This window comes from Apodemus sylvaticus, chromosome 21 (genome assembly GCF_947179515.1).
Source record: "Apodemus sylvaticus chromosome 21, mApoSyl1.1, whole genome shotgun sequence".
Taxonomy (NCBI): Eukaryota; Metazoa; Chordata; class Mammalia; order Rodentia; family Muridae; genus Apodemus; species Apodemus sylvaticus.
Window position 1 is genome coordinate 35,030,693 of NC_067492.1, and position 22,883 is coordinate 35,053,575.

At 46.3% G+C, this 22,883-nt stretch overlaps 1 protein-coding gene and 1 non-coding gene across 2 annotated transcripts; one reads left to right on the forward strand and one right to left on the reverse strand.

Moving 5' to 3' along the window:
• Nucleotides 1–3,052: 3,052 nt before the first annotated feature.
• On the forward strand, nucleotides 3,053–16,537 carry Cfap20 (cilia and flagella associated protein 20). The gene is made up of 6 exons (XM_052167010.1): nucleotides 3,053–3,391; nucleotides 12,761–12,840; nucleotides 13,963–14,074; nucleotides 14,596–14,784; nucleotides 15,631–15,741; nucleotides 16,117–16,537. The coding sequence occupies exons 1-6, from the start codon at nucleotides 3,308–3,310 to the stop codon at nucleotides 16,120–16,122; spliced, it is 582 nt and encodes a 193-aa protein (XP_052022970.1). The 5' UTR covers nucleotides 3,053–3,307; the 3' UTR covers nucleotides 16,123–16,537.
• A 1,295-nt stretch (nucleotides 16,538–17,832) lies between these two features.
• LOC127672226 (U6 spliceosomal RNA) lies at nucleotides 17,833–17,936 on the reverse strand. The gene has a single exon (XR_007974884.1). It is a non-coding gene; the product is annotated as a U6 spliceosomal RNA (small nuclear RNA).
• Between the last annotated feature and the right edge of the window lie 4,947 nt (nucleotides 17,937–22,883).

Sequence of the window (22,883 nt, forward strand, 5' to 3'; positions counted from 1 at the left end):
AAAAGGAGTGCACCGCCAAGCTCCACAAGATACTTTTGTTAAACAAATTTATATCAGTCTAATCCTAATCAAAATTGAGCAATAAATTCACTGTAAAACCTGAACAGAAAAACAAAACTCCATGAATATTAGACAAACTAGTGTAGTAACAATTCTGGAATTTTGGGTTCTTTAAGAAAATATACAAATATTACAAGAATGTGCTTTTTTCTAACCCCAGGTGTAGGGATATGGGGCTGCTTCAGATTGTCCACAGCAGCTGACTGTGATTTGCCTCGTGCTCTAGCAGAGGCATGGTTTTTCCAGCTGCAGATAGAATTCTGGGAGATTTTGAGAGGGTATATAAATGCTAGAGCCTTGAGTGGCTGGTTGTGGCTTGCAAGTAGTCGTGCTAAAAGAAGAAACAAAAGAAGAAATTAGATGAGGGATCTCTCTGTCTCTCTCTGTGTGTGTGTGTGTCTGTCTGTCTGTCTGTCTCCCCCTCCCGCATTCTTCTTTATCTCCCATCTAATGATAGAGGGTGAAACCAGGGGCAGGAGGATAAACAGTGGAATAAAGAAGAATCCACAAAATAACACAGACCTGCTACAAACTAGCTTTGGAAAAATAGAGGTCCTGAGTTCAATTCCCAGCAACCACACAGTGGCTCACAACCATCTGTAATAAGATCTAATGCTCTTTTCTGGTGTGTTTGAAGACAGCAACAATGTACTCATATAAATAAAATAAATAAATAAATCTTTAAAAAAAAAAAAAAGAACTGGTTTCTTTTTCCTTTTGGGTTTTTTCTAGGCAAGGTTTCTCTGTGTAGCCCTGGCTGTCCTGGAACTCACTCTGTAGACCTGGCTGACCTCAAACTCAGAAATCTGCCTGCCTCTGCCTCCCAAGGGCTGGGATTAAAGGAGTGCGCCACCACTACCCGGCTCTCATCTGGGTCTTTAAGGGGAATATGTATAAAGATGGCCATTCTTGGAGAAGGGGAGAGATAAATGTAGACACCCACCTGGGAAGACAGTGATGGATTCCACACACACCGGTCTAAAGGATGGATCTTAACAAGCACAGTGGTGTGTACTATGCTTAGTCCTTGTCTATTTTAGGAGAAATACAGCTTCTGTGGCTTTCTGCACACGTTAATATATGATGGGATACAGGTGGACAGGAGGACAAAGCATGGCTTGGAGAGATGGCTCAGTGGTTAAGAGCACCAACTGCTCTTCTGAAGGTCCAGAGTTCAAATCCCAGCAACCACATGGTGGCTCACAACCATCCATAATGAGACCTGATGCCCTCTTCTGGAGTGCCTGAAGATAGCTACAGTGTACTTACATATAATAAGTAAGTAAATCTTTAATATATACACACACACACACACACACACAGGCATACAGTTATTTCTGAATGGTGATAATATGAATGATTGCAATGTTACTTTTTATAGTTTCCACAATAGTCTATATTACATTAATCAGAAAAAACACAAGACGGGGCTCAGAACTTTCTGAGGGGCTCAGTTATTACCTTAATTTTCTATTAGTCATTCCGTTTTCTATCTACAGACTTAGTACTGGTGAATTATTTCTAGAAATAATTTACTTTCTATAAGATGCCAAGCGGTTAGTTATATGCAGTATTTCAATCACCATCATTTCTTATATTGAATCCTTTTCCTCCTGAGGATATTTTGAACAACTTAAAAACAATCAAGTTATGAATTATTCACTTGGCTTAGAGTACATAAAGAATCTCAAGACCACGCAAACACAAATTCCATGCAACAAGGTTCATTTTTATACAGTAATAGAGCCACATATTTTTCACAATATCTAGAAATTCTGGCTGGAATACTCAAAGCTTTGGTGTGAGGGTAGAGTGAGTTAATACAGGGTAAGGCATCGCATATACCTGTCACATAATAAACGTGTAAACTTTGCAACTATGATCATTAAAATTGCTAAAGTGATCGCCTGTGCTTCAAACTCTTTTCTGTACGTCAGAACACAGGCCTGGATGGAACACCATTTAGGAAGATGCTCAGCGATTAGTGATGTCTCCTACACTTGAGATTTCCTTCTACTTGAAATACACAGCTTATGTCTTTTCAACAATATTCCAGGGATTGGCACACTTTTTTAAAAAATCAGCTACTGGTTCAAACTCAACTAGTCCAATTTTGTTTAATTTTATTAATTTTTGCTTATATCTTAATATTCTGGCTTTCTTCTTTTCGAATCAATGCATTTAAAGAGATGCGTTTTCTCCAGAGTATTGCTTTTACAACATCTCACTCACCGTGACCTGATGATTATAGGTGATGATGTAAATAGGGCACTCAATACTGGTTCATTAGCTCACACGTTCTCCTATCTCCTGTTCTCCTGGGCCAACCAACTTTTTTTTTTTTTTGATTTGTTTTTTTCGAGACAGGGTTTCTCTGTGTAGCCCTGGCTGTCCTGGAACTCACTCTGTAGACCAGGCTGGCCTTGAACTCAGAAATCCGCCTGCCTCTGCCTCCCAGAGTGCTGGGATTACAGGCTTGCGCCACCACCGCCCCGCAACATTTGTTTTTTGAGACAGGGTGTCTCTGAGTCCTGGCTGTCCTAGAGTTCGATATGTAGACCAGGCTGGCCTCAAACTCAGAGACCTTTCTGCCTCTGCTGGGATTAAATCCGGTGCTAGGATTAAAGTCTGGCATCAACACACCCGGGTATAATATTTATCCATCTTTGGCACAAAGCCACCTTCCTCACGCTTCCCGCCCTTCAGGGGAGGTGTCTAGCATGACTCCACCCCTCCACACGCCTCCCGGTTCCCATGACACCACGCAGACACTGTAAACACGTGTAGTAAACTTAAAGTCTCCTTCCGCTGTTCTAAACCAAGTTGGACAGCAGCGGGGAGAGGCGGGGAATAGTCCCTTGGCAACCAAGTTCCGCTCCCAAGGGGGCAGGAAGGGGCGGGCCTAAGGGCGGAAGGAACCGGAAACCGCTCTTTCTGCGGTAGGACTGGGCGATGCGCCTCTGAGAGGCGGGCCCAAGCGTGCGGAGGGATCTGTGGCGGGCCGCGGCGGCGCTCCGCCTCCTCTCAGGCAGGCTTGGCGGCGCGGGCGGCAGTTGCTGTGGTTTCCGTGCTGAGGTGCCTCGGTGCTTACCGAGGCTTGCGGATCCGCGTAGCGCCGCCGCTTCCCGCCGTCAGTGGCTGCAGCTCAGCGTCCTTCCTTCGGACCGGCGGCACCCGCTCTCTTTCGCCGCTCGGTGCCGATTTCCAGTCCCGGGCCTAGGGCGGCTGCAGGGCCGCGGCTGGCGAGATGTTCAAGAACACGTTCCAGAGCGGCTTCCTCTCCATCCTCTACAGCATAGGCAGCAAGCCCCTGCAGATCTGGGACAAAAAGGTGAGTGGTGGGGCGGGGCGTGGGCGGGGCCTACTCGACAGCACTCGCCGCCCACGTGATGGTGTGGCCACCGAGCCTCGGCTTCCCGGTCAGTAGAATGGGTGCAGGGTGCCCACCGCCTAGCTTGAAACGCATAGTACTTTGATGAAAGACATGCATGTGTTCGCTGGTGCCAGGCACTGTGCTGCCCTCTAGACGGAGGGCATCCCGAGCACCGGCCAAGCCCGACACGTTCCGGTCTCATTCATTAGCTCCCTCCATCGACAGCCTAACCTTTAGAACTTGCTGCGAGCTCTCTGTTTGTAACTTAGAGGCCGTACTATTCCTCCTGTACCGACTTTTCCCCGTTGGGAAAACTGCAGAAAGGTGATTGTTCGGGGCTTCTCGAGAACTGTACGTGCAGACCAGTGTCAAGCTTCTGTATTTTTATCCAGCCGTCCTCCAGAATAGATAGTATTTTCGCTAGCCACATGAGAGGGTGGCCTCCCCTGTCCACTTTAGGAGATGTTAAGATCTAGCTGGAATGCCTCTGCGTTTCCTTTCCCATGAGGATTCCTGGGGCGGTCAGCTGGACCGTGTTTTGATATAAAGTGGGCTCTGTAATGCGGAAGCCAGGTGATGTAGGGAATAGCTTTAGTTCTGCCCTGGGCGGGGGACGGTGGGGAGAGGCTTTATGCCTAGTGTGGTGTTCATGGAGATGTATATAGAACGTGCGGACAAAGTCAAGTTTATTGGTAGTGGAACTGGAACAGACAGTGTCTTTCCTAGTCCACAGAGGAGGGCTTTGAGGCACACAGTGGTTGACAGAGTACCTGCATTGCCTTCCGCTTGTCACTGCTAGGCAGGCGTGTGCTCTGAGGACAGCTTCGAGAAAACACTGTTGAGAGGATCGTGTCATTTGGCTAAGACAGTTGGTACGCGAGCAGTCTGACCAACTCTTTCAGAGCCGTAGCTAGAGTTATGTCGGGAGTATTGCCTAAGAAGCCGACCCTTAGCTCCCCCGTACCCCCATTCTCCTGCCTGTTTGTTCACTTTGAAATGAAGCATCGGGAGCTCTTAAATTAGACCTCTGCAGAGAGAGAGAGAACCCGGAGTAAGTCCACCTGGCAGTGTTCTGAGGAGGTTCACCAGTGTCTTGCCTATTCCGAACAGAATAGCCAGAGGGCAGGGAGAGAGCAGGCTTGTGTGCCATTTGAACTTGGAGACTGAGCTGTCGGAAGTGTTGGTGTGAAGCGGTCAGAACCGGTCTGGAGAACATGCTGTTTTGAGACGGGAGGGAAGTGTCGAAGCATCTGTCTGAGGCGCTCATTTACCCTCGGGTGGGTTTTGATCTGTGATGTGTTTTATTTTTTCAGGCCCGATGTTTTCACTAGTCAACATGTTTACACATGGCATATGAAAGCAGAGTAACCATGGTGCACTGTGTCCCTTAACAACGCCTCCACAGGGCCAGTGGTACCCTGATGACATAAACAACACACAAAACATTATTGGAGCAAATTAAACAGACATTTTTGGCAAAGAATGGAAAATAATTCCATGTTTCCAACTCTTGTTTGGATTTGACAGGCTAGTGTTTAAGGGAGAGGCTTTCTCCAGTGAGGAAGAGGAGGCAAGGGAAGAAGGATGTTTGGACCTCTCCACATCAGCTTTGTGCATTCAGGCCTTTCGTCAGTTAAGCTATAAAGTTCTCAGTAACTGGGGATGCAATCCAATCAAGGAAACACTGGGAATTGGTCATGTTTATCAATGATTTATCGAACAACACCTAAGTGACAGGCATTGTATAAAATATAGAATTGAGAAAAAAAAAATCCCCTTCTCCTGGGAAGTAAGGCAGAGCTGTAACCAGGTCAGAGTCTGGTTGTGGGGAGATGAGACAGGGCTGCTGTGTTATCGCATGTAGCTTGGCCCTTTGCCCTAGGTACTACACACGGACCGTGATGATTATTTTGAGTCCTTATTTTGATATCACAAATATTTACTATTCTGACTTTTGTGTTTGTGTACAGAGAGAATGCATATTTGGTTTCTATGAAAAACAATCTTGAAAGATTAGGTATAGCATCTGTTTAGGCTTCTGGAATTGAGATGATGTGGTCATTGTCCTTTGGCTTTTCCTCTCCCAGACCTCTAATGTGGCCCTGAGGTGCTGAGGCCCAGGCTGATGGCTGGCACCCGCCTGACTAGTGTCCAGGCTCAGTCTGGTTCTGCGTCCCTCCTTAGAAACAAACTCCTGCTTACATGGAGGCCACGAAGCTCTCTGCACTCAAAACCTCCGGCATGTGCTGGTCCTGCCTTCTCCCACATTTTGCTTGGCTTGACCCTGCAGGCTCAGTCTGTCAGCTCCAGCCTCTGCATCCTCCTTGTCACACTGGGACTTAGTTAGGATCTGAGACAGATCTCTGTTGGCTTTCAGACCAAGAGCTTAGAAAAATTCAACAGGTTCTTTAATGTTCCTTAACTTGTGGCACCAACAGATCCGACTATCTTTATTAAGGATGGACTCAACTTTAATCCCAGCACTCAGGAGGCAAGGGCAGATGACTCCCTGGGTGTTTGGGTCTAGCCTGGAGAATATAGCAAGTCCTAGCCAGGGTGACTTAGTGAGGTACTGTCTCAAAACAAAAATAAAAATAAGAATGGTTCTTACCCTGCCCTGCCCTGCCCTCTACTGCATGAGCTTCAGTCCTCTTTGCTGCTGCACTGGAAGCCCAGGACTGGCTTGTATTGCTCCTAGAATCCCATTGGACTGATTTGAGTCCTGCTCTCTCTTCCTGCCTCCCAGCTGCTGATGTTTCTCTGTGGAATATGTCTATATCAGAGTCTTTTGTTGATCTTGTTAAGTAGTCATAATGACTGGGTCACCATTTATTATTTTAAGGAAGAATAAGTCTCCCTCCAGAATTAAAGAAAAAAGTCACTACATTTGTTTATTGTGTGTGCGCGCGCGCGCACATGTTCTTGCCTGTGCCCATAAAGTCAAAGGACAAGTTGTAGGAGTCAGTTCTTTCCTTTCACCATGTGGATCCAAGAATTGAATTCAGGGCATCACACCTGGCTGCAGTAAGGTTTATCTACGGAGCCACTTTGCTGACCCTTGACCCTCAATTTTAAATTGATAAACCTCGTTGATGTGTGCTAAATCTATCTGGCCTCCATGAATGGAATTGAGTGCCTTTGGAAAGAAAGAGTAAAATGATTTTCACTTTTCCGGGCTCTGTCTTTATTTTTATGAATAATAGCCTTTACTGTAACAGGATGAAAACAGTGAGTTCCTCTGACTTGTGCCCTTTCAAGAGACACTATGAGCAAGGCACTGCTTGTACACACCTTCAATCCCAGTAGGCAGGCAGATCTCTGTGAGTTTGAAGCCATCCTAGTCTACAGAGTGAGTTCAAGGATGGCCAGGGCTACACAGAGAAACCCTGTCTCCAAAGAGAGAGAGAGAAAGTGGGAGAGTGCAAGAGAGAAAGAAAGAAGGAAAGTGGAGCACAGGAAAGAGAAAGACACACTGTAGTACCGGGTTAGCTGAGGGATCATCTGCATCTCTCTGGAGCTGCCTGACAGCTATGTATGTAGTTCCAAAACGACTGCAAATCCAGAGTAGCCCAGGGTCCCTGGAGCCTGAGCTCTGACTGGTTTCCCACAGAGGGCTCCCTCTGCCTGTTTTCTGACTTGGAGCCAGGGCCCTGGCCCCGGGCACATACTTTCCTGCTGCAGAGGCAGCTTTAGGGGCTTAATGTAAATTGGGACATGTGTCATTAAGGGGACATGCCAGATGGCTGAGGGTTCAGCTGCAGAATGATTGAGTGGAGCCAGAAAATGAAAGTGGGGGGGAGGGCAGAAGGGGACTGGTACAGCTAATGTGTTATTTTTGAATCACCCTGGAGAACTGTGGAGATTGGCCAGCTTCCTCCCTATCCCTGTAGTATTATTTTTCCCTCATCTTGACCCTCCTCCCTGGGGCTTACACTGAGAAGGGGAAAAAATCAGTGTTCTTTATTAGTTGCCCAGCAACCATGAAAAGCCTGGGAGAACTAACTAACGACTATGGGATGAACTTAAGGTTTGCTCCTTTGGTGTCTGTAATACTGGGGATCATTCTCATCTCTAATTGCCAGTAACTTGGGTTCAAAAGCCACCTCCCACACACATACTTCATGTGTAGGATAACAGGGGTCAAGGGTCACAGGGATGAATAAGAATACAATATAATGATACTTACATATGTCATTATGCAATCCATTCGGTGTTTTCCTTTTTTGAGTGCTTATGGGTAGGGGTGTGTGTGTGTGTGTGTGTGTCCATGCCTATGTGTGGAGGTCTGTACTGTTTGCTTGTGGAGGCTGGAGGTAGTCATAGGCTGGCTTGCCATCCAACCCAGGTCTGCCTGTGTGCCTATCCCCACCTCACAGTGCTGGGCTTCTAGGCAGCGCATTGCCATTGCCTCGCTCGGCTTTCATGTGGGTGCTGAGCATACAAACTCAGGCCATAACAGTGTAACCCAGGCTGATCTGGAGCTAGAAAGCCTAGGGAAGCCACGGACTGAAGCAAGCTTCCTGCCTCAGTCTCCTAAGCACAGCCACTGTGCGTCACTTTGCATGCTGATAGTAATTTTGTTGTTTTTGCTGCTGTGGCAGAACAACTTAAGGTAAGAAAGTTAATTTTTGGCTCTTGGTTTAAGGAGGACATAGGAGGGAGAAAGGTACGGCCAAGTTCGTGGTGCCAGAGACAGGCAACTGGGATGCCACATCTCTGAAGACCAGGAATCAGTGAACAGAGAACTTTGACACTAATATTGCATTACTTTTTCACATTTTGAAATTTTTTATGTATCTATTTTTATGTACATTGGTTATGTACATTGGTGTTTTTCCTGTATGTATATCTGTGTGAGGGGGCCAGATCCCCTGGAACCAGAGTTATACACAGTTGTAAGCTGCCATGTGGATGCTGGGAATTGAACCCAGGTCCTCTGGAAGAACAGCCAGTACTCTTAACTGAGCCATCTCTCTGGCCCCCATCTTTTTTCCTTTTTATTCAATGATGGAATCAGAACAGAAGATGGATTGGTACCACCCACATTCATGGTGGGTCTTTTCTCATTAAACTTCTCTGGAAGCACACAGCAGACATCCATCACACTGTGTGTGTGTGTCTGTGTGTCTGTGTGTCTGTAGAGTCATGTGCATGCACCTGGTTGTGCTTACCAAGTGAGTGCGGGTTCCTGCAGAGACCGGAAGCACACCAGCTCCCCAGAACTGGAGTAACATGCTTAGGAGCCACAGGAGTGGTAGCGGCCAAGCCTGGGCTCCTCTCCAGAGCAGCAAGTGCTCGTACTTGCTAAGCCATCTCCTTAGCCCAGGATTTTAAGTGTTAGTAAAGGAGAGTAAAGCAAGATGATGTTCATAGGCCACACTCTGATTGTAAGCATATGTCATAAAAGAATTAATGTCATAAGCTAATTAGAGGAAAACATCAAGTGAAACCTTGAGCTCTAAATGCCAGCAAATGCATTTTATTTTCATCCGAAGGCCGGGCCTGCCTAGTGAACTCTGGGCTGAGGAAAGGAAGTTGACACTTTCTGGGGACTTACATCTTACCACATGTGTTTTCGAGAAGCTTCCCAGAGGATGGGGTTACTTCCTGAAAGGCAATGAGAGTCTGCATCTGTTTTGTTTTGTTTTGCTTTGTTTTGTTTTTGTTGGAGACCGGATTACTATATAGCACTGGCTAGCCTGACATTTGCTATGTACGCCAGGCTAACCTCAACACATACTGAGACCATCCTAGTTTGCAAGGGCTAGGTTTCCGCCAGTGTACTGCCACAGCTGGGCTGGGCCTGGGTAATTTAATGTAGTCATTTCTAGGGGGAGGGGTGGAACCCTGCCCCAAGAACCGCACCCTTCTTCCAGAGCCTGAGAGGAGGCTTTGGGAAGCCTCCTGTCCTTGAATGCTCACATCCCTGATCGTCATCTGCACCCCACTCCATTTTTCCAGTGTATTTGTATTTCCAATCCTTTGAAAGGAGTTTTATAAGGGGGGTATGGTAATTCACTCACAAATCAGGCTGAGGAGAGGCCTAGGAATACTAGAGCGACTAGAGCATTCTAGCTCCCTCTGTTGGCCTCTGCATGCTTTGGAAGCCATTGTTCCCTTTGTAAGGACTTAGTGGGTAAGACTTGCAAACTGTAAACTTAGAGAAGGGCAGAAGGCCACTTCCTTCCTATGAGATCTGCCTTAGCTTTCTGAGCTAGAAGGCCTCTTGTTGACTCTGGATGGAGAGCTTTTCGGAAGTGTTAGGACTGAGGCCATGATTTGAAACAATGTTGAATAAGTAGCAACACGTTGCCTTTGAATGATAGTAGACTTGAGAGCCTACTTACTTCTTAACTGCCTTTTTTAGAAGGAATGTGTATGTTATTGGAAATAACTAGTGTATATTATAAAATTAATACAGCATTTTGTTGGAATGCTCCCAGCTCTTATCAGTGTGCTATACCACACCGTTTAGAATTAACTTCTAGACAAGAGTCTTCCTTCACCCAAGTTCCTGACTTTCCACAGAAAATAGAGGAGAAATCTTGCTACTTTGCTTGGGAGTCCTTGGGAAGGAGGTGAGCAGTGCTGGCGTGTTCTACACAGACTTGGGCCTTTGTGCTCTTAGTCTCTGTTGGAAAGTAGCCCAGAATTCAGAGCAGGAGGGCATTGAATGTGGCCAGCTTTGTTGAGAAGCATTTCAATGTGACATTTGTGTCTTGACAACCCAAGAACTGCTCCCCGCTGGCAGAGATGAGAGGCCCATGCAGCCCAGCGTTCTGTGCCTGGGTGTTTTGTAAGAAGCATTCTTCATGCCACTAGTTTCATGTGCTTTCTGACGATCCCATGATCTCCAGCTTCCTAGAATAGTCTACCGTCGATATGTTATCCAGGAATGTTTAAACCTTCTTGTACCTATTCAGATGTGCCAGCTCTGAGGGTGACAGATGCCAGAGTCAGCACATATTTGAACACTTAGCTTATGCCTCACACGGAACTGAGTGCTGAAGAGGATCCGAAGGATGGGTGGCATGCGATCTATTCTTGGCTGAGCCTCACAGATGTCACCTGGGTACACCACACACTACCCATCTAATCTGGGTAGATTTAGATGGGACTCATTGATAGAGCACACAGAGACTGACTGTAAATTCTCGAGCATTTTTTTTTTTTTTTTTGGTTTTTCAAGACAGGGTTTCTCTGTGTAGCCCTGGCTGTCCTGGAACTCACTCTGTAGACCAGGCTGGCCTCGAACTCAGAAATCCTCCTGCCTCTGCCTCCCAAGTGCTGGGATTAAAGGCATGCGCCACCACTGTCTGCCTGAGCAGTGCTTTTAATAGTCTGTGTTGAAAAAGTATTGTCAGACCCCACAGTGCCCTTTCCCTATATGTAAATCTAACAGAAAATAAAATTGTAATCACCAGGCTGATTGAACAAGAGCAAAGAGCTTTAATCAGTGAGGTAGAGTCATTGATTATGTGGCCAACTCTACCCCTCCCCCTTTCTTTCTCCTATAGCCTCTTCCATGACTGATCGATCTTTTCCGTATTAGAACATTCAGCCCTATATTTCTTGTGCATATTAGCTGCTTTGGATTTAGTGCTCAGAGATGTTTGTTTAAGAAAAGGAGTTCATATTTAATAAGGGAATCCTCATATTCTGTGTAAGTGTATATCTGTATATGTGTGAAGTGCTAGCTAGTGTATGAAATTATGCTGTCTAGAGAATATAAATAAAGAAAGTAAATCAGAAAATGGAGAAGTCACTTGGCTGAAAATGAATGTACATGACATGGGAAAGACCTGAACTTTTATTTGAGAAAAATTTATAAAAGAAGGTAAAGGAAAAAGTAGGAATAAACTCAAGGAACACACACACACACACACACACACATTCTTTGAGACAAGGTCTCTGTATAGCCCAGGCTGCCCTGTAACTCACAGCAGTCTCCTACCTTAGCTTAGTGGTAGTTATATTAAAAATGTACACAAACAGGTGAGGCTTGGGTTCCTTTTTAGTGGTGTGTGTGTTTGTGTGTGTGTGTGTTTGAGACAGGGTCTTTCTACATAGCCTTGGCAGTGCTGTAACTCACTATATAGACCAGGCCAGCCTTGAACTCACAGTGATCTCCCTGTCTTTGCCCCTGGAGTGCTGGGATCAAAGACATGCACAATCTTGCCAAGCTGACACTAGGTTTTGTTGTTGTTGTTGTTGTTGTTGTTGTTGTTGTTGTTGTTGTTTTGGTTTGGTTTTGGTTTTGGTTTTTTGGATTTGGTTTTTTCAAGACAGGGTTTCTCTGTATAGCCCTGGCTGTCCTGGAACTCACTGTGTACACCAGGCTGGCCTCGAACTCAGAAACCTGCCTGCCTCTGCCTCCCAAAGTGCTGGGATTACAGGTGTGCGTCACCATGGCTCGGCTGACACTAGTTTATTAATCTTTGAGGTCAAAGAAGCTATGTTGTAGTGACTTTGGAGTTTTAGTTTCTTTGAGAAACACAGAAATATTGTTTGAATATGTTTTCATTTTAATCTCAGGTCTAGGATATGGGGCTGCTTCAGACTATCCACAGCAGCTGACTACAATTTGTCTAGTGCTCTAGCAGGGCTGTGATTTTGCCAACTGCAGTTTCTTCAATTGTGTAATGTTTGGAATTCTGGGGACTTTTCAGAGGATATATAAATATTAGGACCATGAAAAGTTGACTGTTGGTGGGTTGTTGGAAGGTTTGTTGGTTGTGGTTTGTTAGTCATGCATAAAAATCAAACATGTCACACTGCACTAGATGCTCCTAATCAGCAGGAATTCTGATAACATCTCCCCCTTTCTGACCCCTGACTTTATTCAAATCTCATCTCTCTCTCTCTCTCTCTCTCTCTCCCCTTTGTCTCCTATTTAGTGTTACGGGGTTGAAGGATAGAAAAAAAGGGGCTGAAGAACCCACAAAGTAGCAGACAGCTACACTATGGTTAGTGGAAGATCTAGGAAACCTAGTCTTCTTCGGACTTACCATTTACAGTCCTTAGCTACTACATTCATATCTGTGAATGAGACTCTTACCACTTAATGTTGTTGTGCTGTGGGGTTGAATAGTACTCTTTGTGAACCTTGCTATTGACAAAATGGAGAGTAAATGTTAGCTGAATCTGAATCAGAAAGGAATTTATTCCAAATGGCAGGCACAGGGATACTCCCTTATACACAGGCTTTGGCATGTTTTTGCCATGAGTCTTGGGCCATTTTTCCTCAAACAGAGTCAATCAATCTTAAGAATTGTTATGAGGCTGTTGCAAAAAACTACAACATTGATGAATTTTTCACGCCTTCAGGTACGGAATGGCCACATCAAACGAATCACTGACAATGACATCCAGTCCCTGGTGCTAGAGATTGAAGGGACAAATGTCAGGTAGGTTGCCAGTGCTGTTATCTAGACAGGCTACATCAAGTTTGCTTCAGTGTTAACAGGCTGCAGAATCAGGCTGTCACAGCTTTTCTCAAGCTGATCTCCAGCTGCAGTTTCCTCATCTGCAAAATAGGAGTGTTCTCCTGCAGGGTTAGTGCAGAGACTAAATACGGCACTTAGGCCGTGCCCGTGGTTTCAATACCCCAGTTTCTTTGATCTATCCTTTCATATTTACCTTAGACATGAACTGAAGTCTTTTACTGGAAGGACTTCCCAGGCTTTGTGTTTTAGATGCTTTATTTTTGGTTTCAGGCTTTTATTTGAGTGGGTTTGGGTTTTTTGTTTGCTTGTTTCTTTGGTTTTGGTTTTTCTCAAGATAGTGTCTCATTATAGCTCTAGCTGTCCTTGAATTCACCATGTGGTCCTGTAGACCAGGCTGGCCTCCCAGAGATCTGCCTGCTTCTACCTCCCAAGTGCTAGGATTAAAGACGTAAGCTACCACACCCAGCTGGTTTCGGTTTTGTTGTTATTGTTCTAAAAGATTTATTTATTTATTTTATGTGCTGCCTTCAGACACACCAGAAGAGGGCATTGGACCCCATTACAAATGGTTGTGAGCCATCATGTGGTTGCTGGGAATTGAACTCAGGACCTCTGGAAGAGCAGTCAGTGCTCTTAACCACTGAGCCATCTCTTCAGCCCTTGTTTTTTGTTTTTAAAGATATTTAAATTGCCCTTGGTCTGGCCTCCAGCAGTCCTGAGCATCACCACACTTGACATTTTAACTGTTCGTTTTACTTATTTTGAATGTGTATATGGGGAATGTAGAATGGTGTTCAAGCCATGGTCTGTGTTTGGAGGTCAGAGTTTTCTCCTACCATGTGCATCCTAGGGCTCAAACTCTGGTCATCAGGTTTGGCAGCAAGTGTCTTTACCCGCTGATCTATCTTGCTAGCCCTGACATTTGAAAAAAATGTTCACTAACTGAACTGTTAAGGGATTTATTAGGTAATGAAGCTAAGTTCTTTAGATATTTTCTAGTTTTTAGTCTTGGACTATGTGGTATTGTACACACCACAAAGGAAGAAATACAAGTAATCTATTCCCTGGTGTTTCTGCTGACAGTACTACATACATCACATGTCCTGCGGATCCTAAGAAGACACTGGGGATTAAACTGCCTTTCCTTGTCATGATCATCAAAAACTTGAAGAAGTATTTTACCTTTGAAGTACAGGTGAGTGTGGAACACGACCTCAGGCTGCGTGGCGTGCTTTGGTGTGTGCTCTTTGCTACGTCTCCTAATGCTCGGTGCTGCTCTCACTAGGGTGTTCAGAATCAAAGTTTTATTGTGGGGTTTTGAAAGAAATAGCACCTAGAAAATCTAATCAATAGCTACAAAAGTTCAAAGCTTAAAGATTAACAGGTCCATTCAGGGAGGAAATATTTAATATTGAGTGATTGTTTCTGTCTTAGTATCTTTGAGCTTTTAGTGCAAAGAAATATGAAATCATTCTATGGTCTGAGAGCCTGCAAGCTATGTCATATGTCATAGCAGCTGCTGTTGTCTTGACAACAAATAATATAAACTTGCTACTTCCGGGCCATCTGTGACCGGTTGTGACCTGTCTCTGGCTTGTTTATTCTCTCTGGGGTTTGGCATTGGGGATCAGGCCGTGGAGGCTCCGGTTCTTGTCATCACAGCTCTTCTGAGCTGGAGAACATGGAACTAGTGTGGCCCTCCTCTGGATATTGCAGGTACTAGATGACAAAAACGTTCGTCGAAGGTTTCGAGCCAGTAACTACCAGAGTACCACTCGAGTCAAGCCCTTCATCTGCACCATGCCCATGCGGCTGGATGACGGCTGGAACCAGATTCAGTTCAACTTGTCTGATTTCACCCGGCGGGCCTATGGCACAAACTACATCGAGACCCTGAGAGTGCAGGTACTATGCCTTCCACACAGGGAGCCCCATACTGGGGCCTATAGGACACCGACCGGCTAGCTGGCTGGCTTATGGCCAGGTAACAGAACAGTGTGAGGCTTCTAGCCAAAGTTCCCAAGGTATCGTTCAGGAGATTTTGACATCAAAAAGGTCCAAAAAATGATCTGAGATCTACTCAAACATAAGGGAAATCCTACAAGCAAAATCCTCCTTTTTTCCCTGCAAAGTTTTCTTTAGATTTTGGTGTATGAATGTTTTGCCTACAAGTACATCTGTGCACCATGTTCATGTCTGGTGCTCTAGAAGGCCAGAAAAAGCTATTGGATTCCGAGAAACTATCCACAGGGTTAGGCATGGTTGCAAGTTACTGTGTAGTCCTAGGAACTGAACCTGGGTCCTTAACAAGAGCCACAAGTGCTTTGACCACTGAACCAACTCTCCAGCCCTTTGAATTACACACACACACACACACACACACACACACACACACACACACGGATGAGTATTTTGCCTGCATGTATGTATGTGCACTGCATGTATGCCTGGTACCTGAGGAGGTCAGAAGAGGATGTCAAACCCCTGGAACTGAAGTTACAGATAGTTGTACGCCATTGTGTGGATTCTGGGAATCAAACCTGAGTCCTCTCCCTGCAAGAGCAAGTTATCTTAACCAGGGAGCCATCTCTCCATCCCCTTAATCCCCTACTGTTGGAATCCACCCCAGGGCAATGCCAGTTTGCTAATAGAGAGTAAGTTTTTAGAGTTCCATGACAGGGCTTCCGAGAGTATCAGGAAAAGAGGAAACAGTTGTATTTAGCCTGACTAAATGAGTCTCTGTCTCCACAGATCCATGCAAACTGTCGTATCCGGAGGGTTTACTTCTCAGACAGACTCTACTCAGAAGATGAGCTGCCAGCAGAGTTCAAACTCTATCTACCAGTTCAGAACAAGGCCAAAGTAAGACACCCTTCCTTAAGGAAGCCAGCGGGTGGGGATGGGGAGCCACGGCCTAGGACATGCCCTTGACTGGCCTGGCGCGGTTGGCCCTTGAAGATGGCTGTTGCCTTAGTCCTCCTTACAGCAAGACAGCACCACAGTGTGGCTGAGCTGTGGACTGTTTTGTCCTGGCGCCACCATAGTACATCGTCCTTCCCTCTCAGGGCTTTCGATTTCTCGCTCACAGTTCTTTTTGGAGGAATGCCCTCCATCTGATCCTTTGTCCCCACAGCCCAGTGTCCGCTCGGGTATCAACAGAAGTAGGGGACTGGCGGGACTGGCCTTCAGGTATCTAATAGCTGAAACTGACCACTCGTTTCTGCTTTTCTCCTTCAGCAATAACTGGACAGCAACTAAGGGGGACAGACTCTGGACGCGAGTCTTAGTTTAAAAAGGAAACTACATGGAGACCATGCAAAAATTTAAATAATCCACTGTGCTATGGCTCACTGACTACTGTGTCCTTGTCGTGGACACCAGTGACCATGCCATAGTTGTGTTCCTTGCATTCTAAGTTCAGTGGAGAATAGCAGAGCTTTGAGTGACACACGCGCTGGGGTTTCCTGTGCTGCCTGCCCTGGCATGTGAGAGACACGCTCACCAAATGGCAGAATTACAGACATCCTACAAGGCAGATGCACACCAATATTTCTTCGTATAGTTTATTCTTTCTTTTATATATTATCTAAATATATGTATATGTTGTGTAAACACATAATCTGAAAATGAATAAAATGCTATATTCTTGGTTTGTAAATTTATCTCTACTTTACTTTTTTATATGATTATGTTTCTTGTTCCTTTTTACTATGACAGTCCTACTGTTTGCAGTACAGGTTAGGCCTGTGTGCACTGATGGAGCACTTCCAGATTAGCTAATGAAAGAGACGTAGCCAGGATGTCACTGGGAGAATCACCTTACTAGGCGGGGTGGGATGTAAAGTCAGTTTGACATATAGTGGCATTTAACCTAAGTTGTTCTTACACACCTTTGAAGGCGTCCTTACAGCCTCTTCATGGTTCTCAGGTGGAGTCTCCTTCTGGAGCAAGTCCCCAGATTCAGGACTTGGCAGACCCCTGTTTGTATTCATGCAGTCAGTACAGTAGCCTTTGAGGTCATGGCACAGATACTTAAGTTTGCAAAAGAACTCTCGTTTTGTTTTGTTTTAGGTTTGTTGGTTTGTTTGTTTCTTTGTTTGTTGGTTTGTTTCTTTGAGAAAAGGTCTCCTACATACCCCTGACTTCCAGAAATTCACCAGGCTAGCCTGGAACTCATAGATTAACCATCCCAGTGCTGGGATTAAAGGTGTGTGCCACCATGGTCCCTGACAAATACATGTTTTAAAGATTACATTTATTATTTTTGGGAGGGTGTGCATGTAAAGGACTGAAGACAGCTATCAGGAGTCAGTTCTCCATCACTGTGGTCCTGACTTAAGTCAGCCATCAGGCTTGGCAGCAGGTGTCTACTGCTGAACTGTCTCCCAAAAGAGTTTTGGTTTTGGCTTTTAAAAAAGACACAGGCAGGTCTCTGAGTTTGAGGCCAGCCTGGTCTACAGATCGAGTACCAGTACTGTACAGAGAAACCCTGTCTTGAACATTGCGTCCTCTTCCCCCAGTTAATAATGTTGCACAGAGCCGGGCGTGGTGGCGCACGCCTGTAATCCCAGCACTTGGGAGGCAGAGGCAGGCAGATTTCTGAGTTCGAGGCCAGCCTGGACTACAGAGTGAGTTCCAGGACAGCCAGGGCTACACAGAGAAACCCTGACTTGAAAAACCAAAAAAAAAAAAAAAAAAAAAAAAATGTTGCACAGAGCATACATGTAACCCTCACAGGACCATTTTTTGGGAGTTGGTTCTCTGGATTGGGTGTCATTCCCAGCCAGAGCCACCATCCACAGGTATTACCCTGTCTTGTGAATCCCTGGCAGTTCAGTCTTGAACGGCCCACAGGTGCTTAGCGCAGGTGACAGTTTAGTTGGCCAGCATTCCCAGTCTCTTATTTATTTATTTATTTATTTATTTATTTATTTATTTATTTATTTATTTATTTAAAATACGGAACACTTCACGAATTTGCGTGTCATCCTTGCGCAGGGGCCATGCTAATCTCTGTATCGCTCCAATTTTAGTATATGTGCTGCCGAAGCGAGCACACTTATTTTTTATAAGATGCCATGTGCCTGTCCCCGCTACAGAGGGCATCCCTGAAATAAGGTGGGAATGGGGATGATCAGTGACCTCAACAGGACTTCCTGCCTGCCACCGTGCTGAGATCTTCGCTGCAGTCTGTGTCTGCTCTGGAGTGAAAGATGCTTTTGAGGAAGAAGCAAGGATATCCGGGGTAGCCTTTCTCCTGCTCCTGGTGCCAGGACACCAGTGAAGTACTCCTGGAGACTGAGTGAGACAGTAAGACTCTCTCCTCCACACAGAGCCCCTTTCACCCGGAGGCCCTTGTCAGCCGACGCTGGAGATGACCTCACCAGCCTCTAAAGGGTGGCTGACAGCAGCTGCTGACTGCCCTGATCCTCTGCACGCCCATCTGAGAGGAAGTGGGGGGGGGTGCTGAGGAAAACGGATATTATCTAGACTGGAGCCAGGCCAGCGGAATAGTGGCTTCAACCATATGGCCCTTGACTGGGGTTCAATTCAGAAGGAAGATGACAGGCAATTACTAATGAAGAAGCTAGGGGAAGGGGAGACCTTGGGGTCAGAGGCCTGGCCCGGGGTCACCCGGGCAGGCAGAGCTGCACTGCACCAGAGCACCTTAGGAAGTCATGTTTTAATAGAAGCCGCCTTCTAAATGACAGTTTGTAATTGGCATGCAGCTGTCCCAGGGACTCGTTCTAGGGATCAGAGATCTATCATAACAAGAGAGTCTCGTTAGCTCAATGACTGCCTCATATGTGGCCAGCCTAGAAGCTGGCTGGCACTAGACCTGACTTCCTGAAGCTCTTCCAAAGGATTCCAACAGTTTCCCTAGACAGCTGGTGGATTTAGCCAAAACCTTTTGGAGTCACAGGATAAATAACCTGTACTCTAATAGTGACAGTGAGGTGTGAGAACCCAGGTCACCTAATGGAAGTCCTGTGGTACTCCTGGCCCTGTGTTGGCATGCCCCTGCCTCAAGGACTAGACTTAGCTTGGCCTTGGCGGTGAAGGCTCTTGGTCAGTTACCACATGTTACCTGAACTCTGAGACTGAGGGTAGAAGGCTGAGGTGTAGAAGTTTGTGTTTCACAGATGGATCATAGAGGGAGTGTATCCCATGCCAGACTCAAATGAAGTGTGATGTGGACTTGGTCCCCATTCTGTATAAAGACAGATTCCCACTCTGCAGCTGGCCTGACAGCACAGCAGCCTGCTCAAATTCCCAGTCATCCTGGGGTTTGGGAGGCCTAGAGCTGGGGCATGAAGATGGTGAACACAGGGATATACAGCTCAGTTGGTAGGGTCTGGCTAGTTTGCACAAAGCCTTGAATTTGATCCACAGCACCACATAAAAATCAAACCGTATGGTGAATCCGAATACTCCCAGCTCTCTGGAGGCAGAGACCCAAGGTCACACTCAGCTGTGAGGCTCACCCTAGGATGGGACAAACCCCGAACCCCAAAGTAACGTATTCAACACAGTACGCGGGGCATCGCAGTCTTCCACCACCGCATACTTTGTTAAATGTATTTGTTTTGTGGTTAGGTGTTTTGCCTGTGTGTGTATTTTAAAAGACCATCAGATCTCCTGGAAATGCAGCTACAGATGGTTGTAGGATGCCATATGAGTGCCAGGAATCAAACCTGGATCCTCTGGAAGAGCAGCCGGTGCTCTTAAGTGCTGAGCCATCTCCCCACCCTCCAACTGCAGCATGACTTTAATAGTTCTTCATGAAATACCTTCAGGAGTATGTCTGGAAGGACAAAAATTGGGGCTATCCCAATCCACAGACCTATAGAGACACCAAAAGGCTCATGAAGGCTGTGTGGATCTCCTGACCAGGGTACACATAAACCCTTAGGCTTCCTGCTAGAAGATCAAACAGGACTTACTATACCATAAGGCCACTTCAGGTGCCTGCTCGCACAGCATCTAGAATAGACAGAAGGGAAGTGCAGTAGAAAGGGCCCATGCCTTTTCATCAGTCATATATTTCAGGGCCTATTGCTGTACCATGCCCTGGCCACTGAGTAGTGCATATTGCTGTGTGGTACGAGTTACTCTAGAGAGATGTGAACATCTGTTAATCCTAGATGGGGGACTGACAACAGCTTGAAGAAACGATTCCCTGAGGTCTAGCTTGCTGAGCCACTGGGGTTACTTACAGGGTATATAGGTGACAGGTTGTGGAAGCAGAGATGACTCAGGTGGCCGTAGCATTGCAAGGCCCACCTGGCATGGTGACCCCTCCCAGAAGCTGCCCTGCAGGAGCTGGCTTTCACCACATACAAGCTACTCCAGAAGCCTCCTCTCCCCAGCAATTGTTTGCCACTCATACAGCCCTGGTCAATGGTCTTTCCAACCTTGTGACCTTGGTGGGCTTTCTGTGCCCTCTAAATTTTGTTAACTTAAGTCTTACAAGCTTTGAGAAGTGTGTTTCTATACAGCACAAGAAGCCACCTGACTCCCTTCCCCTGTCTGACACTTGGATTCTTTCCATCACATTTTCCACAGTGTTCCCTGGGTCTTGGAGAGGGTGATGCAGATGTTCAATATTTATTTATTTATTTATTTATTTATTTATGACTGAAGATTGGTTCGGTATACTATAGCAAGAATCATTTTTTTCCCCAGTAGTTTAATGCTAGGTATGTTGGTGGTCTCCGCAGTAATCACTGCCTACTGAAAAAAAAAAAAATTTCCTTTCCAGGACAGAGGCCAACAGCAGCAAGTTTATGGATATAGACACAGATGTTTTCAAGGCAATTTGATGGGTGTGTCACATCCATTTAACAAAACAACAGTAGTTGCTTCTTTGGGGGGGAGGGGGGCTATGATCTCCCCAGCTTTTACCCTGACTGAGAGTACCAGATGTCCGTTCCCTCCTGGGGAGCAGGCCTTAAGATTCAGTCAGAAGCAGTTGTTTGCACCTGAACAGTTGTGCCATTATTGCTCGCCGATCATGTTGGTAATGTAGAATGAAGAATCGATCTCTAACAACCTGAATACCATTTCCAGAGCTGTGAAAGCTGGCCAGTGGTGGAGGGGCTTTAGCTCAACCCCACGCTTACTTCTCACAGTCTTATGACTTCCAGTAGTACTTCTTTTCCCATATGCAGGATACTTTTTTTGGATGTCTATACAAATGCATGTGCGTGTTCATATGTGTGTATACATGTGCACCCATGTACATGTGGAGCACAGAACACCATCTTCAGTGTTGTTCCTTAAGCACTGCCCACCTGTTTTTAAGAAGGCACCATCTCTCACTGGTCTGAGACTTGCTAGGCTGGCTGGCCAGAGAGTCCTAGGGATTTACCTATCTCTATCTCTCCAGTGCTGGGATTACAAGTGTGTGCCACCAGCGGGGTGGCAGAGCAGGCTGATCTTAGCACATTCAAGGTTAGTCTGGTCTTCTGAGTGAGTTCCAGGGCAGCCAGCTCTGCAAAGTGAGACTGTCTCAAAGATAAACAAACAATAGATAAGGATATCAGCGGATACAATTTGGCAGGAAAAGATCCCATTGCTGCAACAATTGTTTTGTCAGAACAATGCTGGTTATAGAAACATGGCTGAGGGGCACTGGCCCATCAGAATCCAGGCATTCTCCACAATCCATTTAGCAACTTAAGTGGGTGTGGGGGGCACTGTCACTCACCATTGTCCCCAGGGGGCTCTCTGGGGTCAGTTTGCACTGTCTAGCCTGGCCCTGTGCCGAGGGAGAGTCAGGTCATGTTTTTACCGGCTGCCCCATCACAGCTCCCCAGGTCTGACAGGCTCTGGACTGGTGCTGTAGCCTCTCCACTGGGCACATGTGGCTGTTGAAAGGGTTCTAGCCTGGGTGAACACTCTATTCTTGCATGGGAGGAGCCTTGTGAACTTTGTAACTTTCTGAGCTTCCTCTGTCTTAGAAGTTTCTCAAGTTTTTGTTGGCGGTAGATACCCAGGCTAAGAAAGGAATACATAGTCCGGCTAAGAAAGGAATAGGGGGTGAGCCTAGCCAGCCCCTGGTGGGAAACCCCTGGTGTAGGAACTGCAGGCCACCCCGTCAGATTTCCATGCACCTGCTTTCTCCCTTGGATCCTAGGCGCTCACAGCCCACACCTGCCACAGAAGCACCCCAGGAAGAACCAAGGGGACTTGCCGAGGGCTTTGGTGACACCGAGCTATTCTGCACACCTATCAGGGAACTTCTACTGAGGTCTCAGCTTTGCATCCAGGGTAGCATGGTGCCGGTCAGTTTTCAGGGTCAGACTCCACCTGTCTCCTGCTCGGAGCCTGAAGCTCAGGGGGACCTTCTAATGGCGAATAGAAAGAGCCTGGCTCAGAGGATGCTTTGGGTTCAAGTGAATATTTAGAAAACGAGAGGAGCCTGAAGAGTGAGCCTTGGAACCTGAAGGTTGTATTTATGGTCTGAGTCTTCTGTCTCTTGAGATGGAGTCTTGCTGTGTAGCCGCACTCACGATCCTCCTGTCGCAGCTTCCTGAGCACTGGGCTCACACTCTTTTGGGGTGATCCTATCGTGACTGCTGATCCTACATGACTGGATTCTGTCAGGAAGGCTCACAGCTTCACTCTGTGGAAGCACAAACGGGAGAAGCTCCGGTGAGTGATGAGGAACCCATAGAGGGGTTTGCTCACACACTTGGCTGTCTTACGGTGAAACCGTATGACATTTTATAAGGGGTTCTGTTGGTCTGGTCCACATCTCACCCCTTGCTTTGTTTTGCTTAGCTTCAGACACCATGGACACCAACAAGCATGATTTTTTCCATCCAGATGTGCAGCGCCTCGTGGATTTTTAATTTTGAGTCTCCATCACTGCTCAGAGGCATAAGCTGGCTGCTTCCCAAGGCCCCGTGACTCCAGGTCATTGAAAAAAAAAACATAGGGATGTGATCTAGAGGTGGATGTGAAGGGAACTTAGGGGGCTGGGAGCAGGCCTTTACACT

Bases quoted from the DNA above. Each gene is read 5' to 3' on its own strand.
- Cfap20 (XM_052167010.1), top strand. From the start codon at position 3,308: ATGTTCAAGAACACGTTCCAGAGCGGCTTCCTCTCCATCCTCTACAGC. The intron at 3,392-12,760 runs GTGAGTGGTGGG...TCACGCCTTCAG, and splicing joins TGCAGATCTGGGACAAAAAG to GTACGGAATGGCCACATCAA. The intron at 14,785-15,630 runs GTACTATGCCTT...CTGTCTCCACAG, and splicing joins TCGAGACCCTGAGAGTGCAG to ATCCATGCAAACTGTCGTAT.